The following is a 13,181-nucleotide window of genomic DNA, read 5'->3' on the forward strand; positions in this document are numbered from 1 at the left end:
TTTAGTTACATTGTTAACATTTGTTTCCCTTTATAATCTGTACCCTCAAGAAAAGGATGGATGACTTGGTTACACTGTATCCCCAGCTCCCAGAATGGTGCCCAGTATGCTATGGATGCACCAACTGTGGGCTGAGGGAAAAGAAAATGAAAACTCTCCAAAACTCAGGCAGGGACCTTTAGCCCCAGGAGCTAGGAAGCCAGAGACCCCGGCTCTCAGCTCAGAATTTGGGGGTACTTTGAAGACACCAATAAATTAAGAAGCGAAATCCCTCCAGCTGCTGTTGGATCCCTTGCAAGTCACAGGGGGTTTGGAGGAAGGGGTGGGTTTAACGGCGGATGCTGAAGCCAGGAGCAACGGTGGTCCAAGAACCTAACAATGATCAGGTCCCAGTGAAGAGCAGCAGGAGCCTGGGCTGTCCCATTCCCGGTCCGCCAGCTGTCCCTGGTTGCCGCCCTGGGCGCGTTCCCGCTCTCGGCCGGGGTGCTCAGGGCCTCCGCCTGCGGGCGGCGCGCGTGATTGGCAGACCCCAGCCTCAGCCCAGGAGCGCGTTTCCACCCAAGGCGAAGTCCAGTCTCCGCCTGTTCCCGGGCCACCACCTCCTCTGAGCCCAGCCAGTGTCCGGCGTCGCTCTCCGATCCCGCCGCGCGCTCCCCGCAGGCCCCGCAAGGCAGCGAGGGTTCCGGCGCCATCCTAGCCAGCCCAAACCATGAAGGTGGAGTTTGCGCCGCTCAGCATCCCCCTGGCGCGGCGGTTGCAGACGGCGGCGGTGCTGCAATGGGTCCTGTCCTTCCTGCTGCTGGGTAAGAACCCCGCGCGGGCTGAGGGAGATCAGGCAAAACGCCGCAGCGCCGGGGCTGCGGTTCCAAGCTCGCAGGCGGTCGCTCTCCAAGGCCGTCCTTGCGGGACAGTCCAACCCTGTGCCCCTGTCAGCCGGAGCGGGCGGGTTGAAGAGGGCGCCTAGCGCTGACGCGGGGCCACCCCCTGGTTTTCTTCCCCACGTGTAGCTTGACTGTTTACAGGCTGTGTTTTTCCCTGTGCGATTTTAAGCGTTGCCTTGTGGCTTGCCCAGGTTATAAACAAACAGCTGCGCTCCCAGGTATAACCGTGGCCCCGTGGAGCTTTGCAACATCACACTTTAGTTCCCTAAAAGTTGATAAACGCGTTTCTTGAACTGCTGAAACAGTAATGCCAAAGAGCCATGAGAACGCCGCCCCAAGTGCTAACGTTTCCCGTCGCCCAAGTGCAAAAGGTGCATTTCTTCAGTCTGCACCAAACACTGGGCTGGGTTGAACCAGTGGCTTTCATCCGGATACAGTAAGGACGAAGAGAGTCTTGAGCGATTCCCAAATTAAGCCCTGGAAGAAAGACACACGAACAAGCCACGATCCCTAGATGGGCAGGTTGACTTTTTGTTTTCTTCAAGTTTCTTCTGCTCTTAGAATAAATTGGGGTGGGGTGGGAATACTACAGGAATGAGCAGAAACTTGGGGAACTCCTTCTGTGAGAACTTGTTTTTGGAAGCAAAAAATCATTTCTGTATGCTTAAGGTTGTGTATGTTGGTGCCGTGATGAGAATACAACTTTCCTGTAAGATTTGATTATTTTCATTGGGGAGGCAGATAAGATTTATGAAGAGAGGGAGAGACAGAGAAAAAGCTCTCCCATCCTCTGGTTTCACTCCCCAGGTGGCTGCAGTGGCCAGAGCTGAGTCCAAAGTCAGGAGCCAGGGGCTTCTTCCAGGTCGCCCACGCAGGTGTAGGGTCCAAGGGCTTTTGGTCATCCTTCATTGCTTTCCCAGGTCATAGCTGGGTGCTGGAAGGGAAGTGGAGCAACTGGGACATGAACTGGTGCCCATGTGGAATCCTGGCACTTGCAAGGTAGCATTTAGCCACTGAGCTATCGCACCGGACCCAAGCAAACTCTCTGCATGTAGATTTGTCCACTTTTTGGATTTTTAACACTTTTTTTTTTAAGATTTATTTATTTTCATTACATAGTCGGATATACAGAGAGGAGGAGAGACAGAGAGGAAGATCTTCCATCCGATGATTCACTCCCCAAGTGACCCCAACAGCCGGTGCTGCACTGATCCGAAGCCTGGAACCAGGAACCTCTTCCAGGTCTCCCACATGGGTGCAGTGTCCCAAATCCTTGGGCCGTCCTCAACTGCTTTCCCAGGCCACAAGCAGGGAGCTGAATGGGAAGTGGAGCTGCCGGGATTAGAACCGCTGCCCATATGGGATCCCAGCGTGTTCAAGGCCAGGACTTTAGCCGCTAGGCCACGCCACCGGGCCCGGATTTTTAACACTTTCTGTTTTCACCACCTTCATCGGTGGTTCTCCGTGCTGGTGACATCCAGGAATCCCTGGAGGAGCTCCCACAGAATGCAGATGACCAGGGGCCATCTTTTGCATCAGAACTTTTTTTTTAAAGAACTTTGAGTGACACTGGTGTGCAAGCAGGTCTTACAAGAAAAGCAACTCAAACAGTAACTCATTCTGTCCACACAGAGCAAGCATGAGGAGGGCTGATAACATTCCACTCCATTTTGCTCTTGGACCAAAGGACCATCAAGATAATGGGAGACAACCTTATCCAGTGCTTGGCGAGTTCCGAGTGCTGTTCTAAGCACCTTCCACTTGTAAGCATGTGATCCTCAGACACCCTCCCACCCCCGAGGTAGATACTAGTCCTACTCTCCTTGTAGAGATGAGAGAAACACCTCTCAAAGTCACACAGCTGGCAGGAGGGGAAAGCATTGGACGCAAACCCAAGTGTTCTAGCCAAAGACTGCTTTCAGGCTGGGACTCCCAGCTTAGAAACCGGATGTCCTAACTCTGACCGTAGTCCAGGTCTGGTCCAGGGGATGTGTTGTTGGTTGTACTTGTATGTCTGCAGGCTTCTGAGAAAGTTGGATGACCGTGCTAGCCTACAGATTTGCTGAGGGGGCACCTGGCACCTGCCTGGCTCACGGAGGTGTGCAGGGAGACGTGTGGTGTGATGGCTTCCACGCTATCAGCTGGAACGCCACGAAGGGCATTGCTGGATATAAATCCTTGTAGCCACCCCTGAGGAAGCGATCGCCTCCAGTCCTCATGTTAGACATGGGGAAGCTTAGAGCTGAACTGAATTACTCAAGGTTGCATAGCTCAGTAGCTGGTGACGGAAATACATGTGAGTGGATTAGTGACTAGGAAGTGACAGCACCCCCAATAAGCCTTGCCTAATTCGAATTGAACCACAGCGACTCCACAAACAAATTTTTTAAAAAAAATTATTTATGGGGCCAGCACTGTGGCATAGCCATTTAAGCCACCACCTGCAGGCACTGTGGCACTGGTTCCGACCTAGGCTGCTCCATTTTCAGTCCAGCTCCCTGCAGTTGAGTGCCTGGGAAAGCAGTGAGGGTGGCCCAAGAGTGTGGGGACTTGCAGCCATGTGGGAGAGCTGCAGGATCTTCAGGCTCCTGGCTCAGGCCTGGCCCAGCTCACCAGCTGCAGCTATCTGAGGAGTGAACCAATAAATATACTTTCTCTCTCTCTGTCTCCATCTAGTCTGTTGCCCTACTTGTGTGTAACTTTGCATAAGTATTTCAAGGTAAATTAATTTATGGTGTTTCCATCCTAAATAATGTGCATATTTCGTAGTACCATTGTCATCAGTATAACTTGCTTAAAATCGTCTAAGCTTAGTTCAGACTCACATCTCCTCAATCCTACCAAAATACACTCTTACTCTTTGAACATGGATGCAAACAGGACCATTGTGGGTTTTGTGTATTTTTTCCTCTAGAACATTGCTGTCACATCTGTTTACTTATCAGTGAAATGTTGAAGAAGCTAGAATGTCGTGCATCCTGCAGGGTGCAACCTTGTGGATTGGATTGTTCCTGCATAGCATCAATGTGTTCCCTTATCCACTCTATTTCTTCTTAAACGGAAGGAGCTACAGGCTTGCTTAGGTGTCAGTAAGACCTCTGGCATGACTGCCTCCTGCAGACAGCTGTGTGCTTCTTCTCTGTGTAAGTCAGTACCCAAGGCAGGCTGCTTGAAAAGCAACAGAGGTTTAGTTTTTCTCCTGGTTCCCAGAGTCAAAGTCCAGACCTCACTGCTCAGGCTGTTATAAGAACCTCATTTAGTACGTCACACCGTGGTAGGGCCAGGTGTGTCTGTGTTTGATGCTGGCTCTCCTATCCTCAGAAAGCCACCAGGATTCAACCTTGGAAGCTCAGCCCTAATGATGCAATCACTTTATCTAGTCCCCACCTGCAAACATCATCAAACATCATCCTTAGAACGCGTTTCCGACCTCTTTGTACCATTAGCGTAAAATTTAGGAGATGAACATTGCCTGAATTTCTAGGGGACAAATATTCAGGCTGTAACATTGCAAGATGCGCACAAGGTCAGGTTGTGCGGCTGTTAGTGTCTCAGGCTGGTTAGCAGGTCCAGGAAGGACGTAATCTGAGAAGTGGTAGCTGACATGTTGTAAAAAAATGTCCTTGTCTTTGACCACTGACCTTTCACCTAGTAATTCATGTCATGATCTTTCCCTAAATTGTTTTATTTGTGTGTCTTTCACTACTGACCTTTCACCTAGTGCCTTATGTCATCATTTTTCCTAGATTGGTGTATTTGTACTGCAAAATGATAGTTGGTTTATTCTTTCATTTCCCATGTACAAGTGAACTCCTAGAAGTTCTTCGAATAAATGAATTAAATGGTCAATTTATTTGGGTGCAAAAATTGAAATCTATGCATGATTTTTATATTATGAAGTTTCTATGAACTTTCAGCATATTCCTCGTATTAGCTAGAATTTCTGAAGGAAAATTTTATCCATATTTTTTCCCTGCTCATCCAGGACCAATTAACCACTATGCAGTTCAATTCTGGCAGGAAAGGAAAAGTAAATGCCAACTTATTTCAATTGAATTCTAAATCTTTAAGTAAGGAGCTAATGTAAGTGCTTATTCCAGTGGTGACAAGATATGCTTTATTAAGTGTGAATAATTTTAATATGTAAATCACATTCTTGAAATACATTTTTCTTTCTACCACCAGAAAACTGTTTCAGTGATGATCACTTCAGAGTTATTTAAAAATAGCAAGCTGTTTCATTTACTCATTAAGCTGAACATTGTTACCTTGAGATAAATGTTACTCACCATTTATTACTACTGAATTATCGAAGAAACTGAAACATTACTTACCAGGTTGCATTCCACTAAACTGCTAACTAAACTATTCGTAGATAACGAAACACAGGGCCTGGTGCAGTGACTCAATTGGCTAAATCCTCAAGTTGCAAGCAGCAAGATTTCATATGGGCAAAAGTCATGTTCTGGCTGGTCCACTTCCCATTCAGCTCCCTGCTTGTGGTCTGGGCATGACACAAAGCCTTGGCACCCTGCACCTATGTGGGATACCTGGAAGAAGCTCCTGGCGCCTGACTGGATTGGCTCGGCTCTGGCCATTGCAGCCACTTGGGGAGTGAACCAGTGGATGGAAGATTTTTCTGTCTCTTCTCTCTGTAAACCTGATCTGATTTTTTCAATAAAAATAAATAAATCTTTAAAGCAAACACACAAAACTCAATACAGGGCCCACATGGTAGCTTACCAATCCTTCTGGGCACTGGGTCTAGTCCCAGTTGCTCCGCTTCTCATCTAGCTGCTTGCTTAAAGCCTGGGAAAGCAGCGGAGGCTGGAAGGGGGCCTTGCCTCCCGGCTCCAGACCAGCTTAGCTCTGGCCAGCAGATGGAGGGTCTCTGTCTCTCCTCTCCTCTTTTTCTGTGTAACTCTGGCTTTCAACTAAAAATTTTTAAAATAAACCTTAAAAATATAAGTTAAATAAGAAAAGGATACATTTATTGATCTGCTATCTACTACTCCATGACAGAGATTGTTAAATGAAAGAAAAGCAAAATTTAGAACACTAAATATTTTGCCCGTGATTGCATGTGTGTTAATGATGAAATCACGATCTTTTACTGAATATTTACTTATTAAGCAATTTCTTGAGATACACAACAAATTGCCTGTATTCGAAGCCTGTGTTTGGATAAGAAACTGTGGCCACATGCAGCCATCACCCCCAGAGAGTTCTCATTTTCTTTGCCAATCTCTTTTTTTTTTTCAGTCCCTCTCTGTCCCTGATCTGCTTTTAGCCATTACAGATTAGTTTGTATTTCTAGAAATTTCTTTTACTTTTCAGGTCAAATTTATTTTACTTTATGTATTGATAGTGCTTTGCTTTTGGTTTTTGAAGAGGGTTCTGTTCAGGGCTGTTATTATTGTCTGTCTATTTCTCTGGATGCATATTTGGGTTGTAGCTATTATGAATATTTATGAGAACTTCCACTTTGTGTGAAGATGTGCCTTCTTTATTCTTAGACAAACCTGAGAATTAAGTGGCTGGATCATATAATAGGTGCAATTTTAACTTTTAAAGAAATTGCCAAGATTTTCTCCTAATTACATTACCACTAAATATGCATGAGAATGCTAGATGTTCTATATTTTTGCAATCATTTATTTTATAGTTTTTTCCTACTTATTACATGTTGAATCCTTTATTTAGTGGACAGTTAAGCTTATGATTACCAAGCAAATTGAAGGCATATCATTGTTAAATTAAAAGAAAAATAATAAGGACAGAGGATGGGAGTGAGAAAGGGAGAAAGACGAGGGTGGGAAGCATCCCCACACAATTAAAACTATATATGAAATACACAAAATGTGTTCCCTGCTTATAAATAAATTTTTAAGATTTATTTCTTTTTATTCCAAAGTCATATATATATATATACAGAGAGAGAAGGAGAGACAGAGAAGATCTTCCATCTGTTGATTCACTCCCCAAGCAGCCACGTTGGAGCTGAGCCAATCCGAAGCCAGGAGCCTGGAGCCTCCTCCAGTTCTCCCACATTGGTGCAGGGTCCCAATGCATTGGGCTGTCCTCGACTGCTTTCCCAGGCCACAAGCAGGGAGCTGGATGGGAAGTGGGGCTGCCGGGACCAGAACCGGCGCCCATATGGGATCCTGGTGTGTTCAAGGTGAAGACTTTAGCCACTGGACTACCGTGCCAGACCAGTATGAGTGACTGTGCTCCAAGTGTATTCTCATCTCCAGGTGGCTGGCCTAGGCTTGTTCTCACCATAGAAGCAGAGTTCATGCTCCGGCCAGCAGAGCCAGTGACGTGGACAGGGACAGGGTCTGGGGATGAAGCACCAACAGAAGACTAGTGATGGTGGAATTCTCTCTCACATCTCGCTCAACGTTCTCTCAGGTCCTCTCATGGTGTCTCATTGTAGCTTTAATTTGTATGTCACCTATAACTAATAATGTAGTCTTTTTATCTAAAATATTTTTCATATATTTTTTTTAAAGATTTATTTATTTTATTACAAAGTTAGATATACAGAGAGGAGGAGAGACAGACAGGAAGATCTTCCGTCCGATGATTCACTCCCCAAGTGAGCTGCAACGGCCGGTTCTGTGCCAATCCGAAGCCGGGAACCTGGAACCTCTTTCGGGTATCCCACACGGGTGCAGGGTCCCAAATCTTTGGGCCGTACTCGATTGCTTTCCCAGGCCACAAGCAGGGAGCTGGATGGGAAGTGGAGCTGCCGGGATTAGAACCAGTGCCCATATGGGTTCCTGGGGCTTTCAAGGCAAGGACTTTAGCCGCTAGGCCACGCCGCCGGGCCCAATTTTTAAAAAGATTTATTTATTCATTCTTTATTTGAAAGGCAAAGTTAGAGAGACAGGAGGAAAAGATGGAGAGAGATCTTCCATCCCCTGGTTCTTTCTCGAAATGCCCACAATGGCCGGGTTTGGGCTGATTCAGAGCTGGGAGCCAGGAAGTTCTTCAGGTCTCCCATACGGACACAGGGGCCCAAGCACGAGGCCCCTCCTCCTCTGCTTTCCGAGGTGCAGGGAGCTGGACTGGACGTGAAGCAACGAGGACTCCAATGGGCACCCACATGGGATGCCAGCTGCGCAGGTGGAGGTCTAACTTGCTATGCTGTAGTACCTGTTCCTTGGTTCCTTTGTCATTTGTTGAAGTTTTCATTTAAACCCTGTTGATTGGGTGCTTCCTCTTTCTGTTGTGAGAATTCTTTATGTATTCTGGGTGTAAGTCCTTCCTTAGATGTATGCTTTGTGTAGATCTTCTTTCAATATGTGGGTTATTTTTTCCTATTCTCATTAGTGTCTTTTGAAGAGCAGTTTAATTCTGTTGGAGTCCAGTTTATCCTTATTTTTCAATAGATTGCGTTTGGGAAGTCCTATCGAAGAAATTGTTGTTTGAACTGAGGATGCCTATATCACAGTGGCAGCTTAACTCACTGTACTACAACTTTGGCTCCACTTGTAGAAATGTAATAGGTCAATGTTTATTTATTTTTTTTAAAGATTTATTTATTTTTATTGGAAAGGCAGATACACAGAGAGGAGGAAAGACAGAGAGGAAGATCTTCCGTCGATGGTTCACTCCCCAAGTGGCCACAACGGCTGGTGCTGAGCCAATCCGAAGTCAGGAGCCAGGAGCTCTTCCGGGTCTCCCACATGGGTGCAGGGTTGCAAGGCTTTAGGCCGTCCTTGACTGCTTTCCCAGGCAACAAGCAGGGAGATGGATGGGAAGTGGGGCTGCTGGGATTAGAACCGGCGCCCATATGGGATCCCGGCGCACTCAAGCCAAGATCTTTGGCTGCTAGGCCACCATGCCGGGCCCAGAACCCCATTTTTGTCTCTTATATAGATGACAGGTACCCTAGTACTTGGGCTATTGTTTGCCACTTCTCAGGTTGTATATTGGCAAGAAGGTGAATAGGAAGCAGATGTGGGACAACACCCTGATGTGGGATATGCACATCCCCGTGAGCAAGCTAACGCCCTGTGCACAGTGCCTGTCCCTTGCGCCATTTTTTGTAGAATTTAACACTTTGTTGTGTGCCTGAATTAGAATGTTTATCAAATACATTTTTTTTACAAATATTCTCTCCCAGATTATTCTTAATTTTTCATTTTGTTGACAGCGTCATTTACAAACACTTTGGTATTTTATGAAGTCTAGTTGATCAATTCTTTCTTTCATGGATGGGCCCATTGATATCTTATCTGAAAAGTCATTGGCAAACTGAAGAACATCTAGTTTTTTCTCCTGGTGTGCCCTAGGAGTTTTACAGATTTTCATTTTACACTTTGGTCTGTGATCCATTTTGAATTAATTTTCATGGAAAGTGTATAAGTTCTTTTCAGAGCCTGGCATGGCAGCTAAGCAGACTAATCCTCCTCCTTGTGGCACCGCCATCCCATATCGGCGCTAGCTCATGTCCTAGCTGCGCCATTTCTGCTATGGCTTTCTGCGTATAGCCTGGAAAAGCAGCAGAGGATGGCCCAAGCCCTTGGACTTGTACTCACATGGGAGACTTGGAAGAAGCTTCTGGCTACTGGTTTCAGATCATCTTAACATTGGCCATTTCTGCCATTTGGGAAGTGAGCCAGAAGCTGGAACACCTTCTCTATCTCTCCCTGTAATATCTGCCTTTCAAGTAAAAATAACTAAATCTTGTTAAAAAAAAAAAAAAAAAGAGTTCCTCTACCCGATTCCAATGGTTTATCCAATTCTCTAGACAACAGCTGAGTATGCGCTGTAATCTGATTCTGACACTCTGTCCCTGGAGTGAGCTATAGTTGATGCGCGCTGAGGGATCACTCCACCAGATTGTCTGCTTCCGTTGCAGATTGCAACTCCTGCGTTTCTAAACTAACAGCTTTTCAGGGTTCCCACAACCACCTCCTCAGGTTCAAACGTTTGTTGTGATGACTCACAGGATTCAGGGGCATGCTTCTTACCTGCTGACTGCAGTGAGGGTGGTTAGAGCTATGGATGGGCAGCCAGATGAGGAGGCACACAGGATCACAGCACTGCGACTTCTGCTTCCCTGGAGTTAGGGTGCAGGGCAATCACAACAGGTCCATGTGTTCACCATCCTGGGTACTCGCTGAACGCTGCACTCTGGGGACTTGCGTGGAAGCCTCATCATGCACACGTGATTGGCTGTTAGCTTCATTCCTATTCCCTTGCCTGTCTTTAGCAAGTAGGGGATGAGAGAGGGTGATGAAGGTTCCAAAATTCCAATAATGTCTTGGACTTTCTGGTAGCTGATGTCCATCTGGGAGCCCACCAAAGGATGCTCCATTAGGAAAAATAACATTCCTATCTCCCAGGACTCTCTGTCAGGGATTAGGAACTCTCTATCAGGAATCTGTGTCAGAGACCAAATCACAGAGCAAAACATTCACCTAGCACCGCCAATGATCCCTAGTGATCTGGAAATTGCAATGATTTTAGGAGTTCTGTGCAAGCAATTGGAGGTAAAGACTGAACACACACACGCGCGCGCGTGTGCGCACACACACCCCGTGTCACATTGTACCTGTTGTTAGCAGTAGTATATCATATGCTTTGAACTTTGTTGAAATGGCAAATCTCCTTTTATGTGCTTTTACCACATTAAAATAAAAATAAAAGCATTCTTTTTTTTAACCTACGTTTGCCATCTTCTTAGCATTTGACACTTGTGTGTCCCTATCATCTACTTCTCCATCTCCACTTTGTTGGTGCTGATGGGTCATTTTTTTAAAAAGATTTGTTTATTTTTATTGGAAAGGCAGATATACAGAGAGGAGAGCCAGAGAGGAAGATCTTCCATACGATGATTCACTCCCCAAGCTACCACAGTGGCTGGAGCTGAGCCAATCCGGAGCCAGGAACCAGGAGCTCTTCCGGGTCTCCCAGGTAGGTTGCAGGGTCCCAAGGCTTTGGCCCCTCCTTGACTGCTTTTCCAGGTTACAAGCAGGGAGTTGGATGGGACGTGGGGCTGCTGGGATTAGAACCGACGCCCAAATGGGATCCTGGCGCGTTCAAGGCGACAACTTTAACCACTATGCTATTGCACCAGGCCCTGTTGCTGATGGGTCATTTAAAAGAAAAAAAATTAGGAGTTTAACAGGCTAATCCTCTACCTGCCAAGTGCACCCATTTGGGTGCCAGTTTGTTTGCTCCACTTACCTGCTTGTGGCCTGGGAAGGCAGTGGAGGACGCGCCAATGCCTTGGGCCCCTGCATCTTGTGGGAGACTCAGATGAGGTGCCTGGCTCCTGGCTTTAGATTGGCTCAGCTCTGGCCCTTTAGGGAGTGAACCAGAAGGTGGAAGGTCTTTCTCTCTCGCTCTCTGCTGCAGCTGGTGAGCACGAGATCTGGGATGGGGGCAGACCAGGCTGTCCTGTACTGACTCTGGCTCTTGCGAGCGCTAGAAGTTTCTGGAGCCTAACCTAGTTTGGCATACCTCAAATCCAGTCCACATCCATGCTGAGGGATTCTACAGCCTGTTTAGCCCAGTTTGCCACCCCTGTTCCAGCTTTTGCACTCATAGTGCCAACTGCAACCCAGCTGGGGCATCCTCTTAGCTCCCCGACCAGGCCCACTTCCAACCACAGATCCCATGCATTCCAGTGGTTGCTCTGACCCGGTCCAGCATTGCCCATTGCTTGTCTTGGCCTTTGCCATTGGTGCTGTAGGCTGAACTAACCTAGCCCACCCCCAATCTCAACTTTCACCGGTGAGTGCTATAGCTTAGCCCAGCCAGACTGCCCTCACCCCTGGCTTAAATGAAAACCACTAAGTATAACAGCCTAGTCTAGCCCAGCATGGCCCACACCCCATCCTGGCTCCTGTGCATGCCAGTGAGCTATACTCGGCCTAGCCCTGCCCTGTTCATCCCCAACCCACACACCTGCTGACAAGTGAAGCAGCCTTGCCCAGCCTAACACCCAGCAAACTCATGCTCACCAGTGTGTGCTACAGCCCACCAGGGAAGTTCCCCAAGTTACACCACCAGGCCCACTCCCAGACCCAGATCTCACATATGCCAGTGGGTATTAGGCCCTTACCCAGCACACTGTGCCCCCAGGTTTGGCCTTTGTGTGTGCTGGTGGATGCTGTGGCCCAGCCCACCCTATACCCAATTTTTGGGTGCACCTGCGGGTACTGCAGTCTGGACCTGCCTGGCCTCTTCCCAACCTCAACACCCATGAATGTTGGTGAGTTCCATGGTCAGGCCTAGCTAGGCTTATCACCATTCCCAATCCTTAAGCAAACCACCTGGTATGGCAGTCCCACAGTGGTGAGCCCTTAACCCCCTACAGAACGTGCTCCTGGACCTGGCTCTCTCACATGCGAGCTAGTGTCATGGCCCAGCTTGACGTGGTCCACCCCTACCCTGGCAAATAGTGTGGCAGAGCAGGCCAGGCAGACCCTCTAGCCCTAGCTTTCATGTGTACAGGTACATGGTGGTTGATACCAAAAAGCCCAACTCAGTATTTCTATGTGGGCAGGTGTATTGGTTTGGCCCTGAGATTTACTTAGGTTGTCCTCCTCCACACCACTAGGTCTCAGCCCCCTCATTTACCTGCTAGTACAGTAGTCTGATTGGCAGAAGTCCCCAGAAGTCATTCCTCACCTGTCACATCCTCTCCCAGTATGCTCCCTCCCACGTATCCCTAGACCTACTTCCTGAGCAATCCATAGCCCCCAACATCTGCAAGCATGCGTATCCCCAAGTTCAGTCCTCCAGCAGTATGTTGTGCCACCCTGGGGTCTTGCCTTCCTGTCCAGGTCCCACTCACACTTGGGTGTGGGTCCCTAGACCCTCTTTGTTGATATCTGGCATCAGTTCCATACATATCTTTGAAAATTTAAATAAAATAGGCAACTACACTGGCACACAGGTATAGTTAACACAAATTTGTTATTAGCCAGGTTCAGGATGCCTGCCAGCTATTACCTGCTTGTCTCCCAGCAGTGTAGCACTTGCCTAGGTACAATGCAGCTGGGGGTTATTTTGTCCCTTTAAGGTGATGTTAAATTTCATGACAGTACACTTGGTTTGGATGAGCTTTGTTTGTCTAGGACTTTAGTACTGTTGAAGTGACTGGAACATTGCAGCACTTTTCACAGTAGCCAGAAGGTGGAAACTATCCAATGTCCAGCAATAGGTGGATAAATAAGCAACTTGTGGTATACACATACAAGGCTATATTTTTTAGCCATAGAAAGGATTAAATGCTGATTCATGCTCTGATATAGGAGAACTATAAAACTTGATATTAAG

The 13,181-nt window shown here is 47.2% G+C and overlaps 1 protein-coding gene across 1 annotated transcript in view; it reads left to right on the forward strand.

Moving 5' to 3' along the window:
- The first annotated feature begins 500 nt into the window (after nt 1-500).
- Nucleotides 501-13,181, forward strand: part of MOGAT1 (monoacylglycerol O-acyltransferase 1) — a 34,570-nt gene continuing 21,889 nt past the window's right edge. Inside the window, exon 1 of the mRNA XM_004576777.4 lies at nt 501-803. Within this exon, the coding sequence (XP_004576834.2) occupies nt 710-803 (94 nt within the window). The 5' untranslated portion in view covers nt 501-709. The remainder of the gene's footprint in view (nt 804-13,181) is intronic.

Source organism: Ochotona princeps, chromosome 5 (genome assembly GCF_030435755.1).
Source record: "Ochotona princeps isolate mOchPri1 chromosome 5, mOchPri1.hap1, whole genome shotgun sequence".
Lineage (NCBI taxonomy): Eukaryota > Metazoa > Chordata > Mammalia > Lagomorpha > Ochotonidae > Ochotona > Ochotona princeps.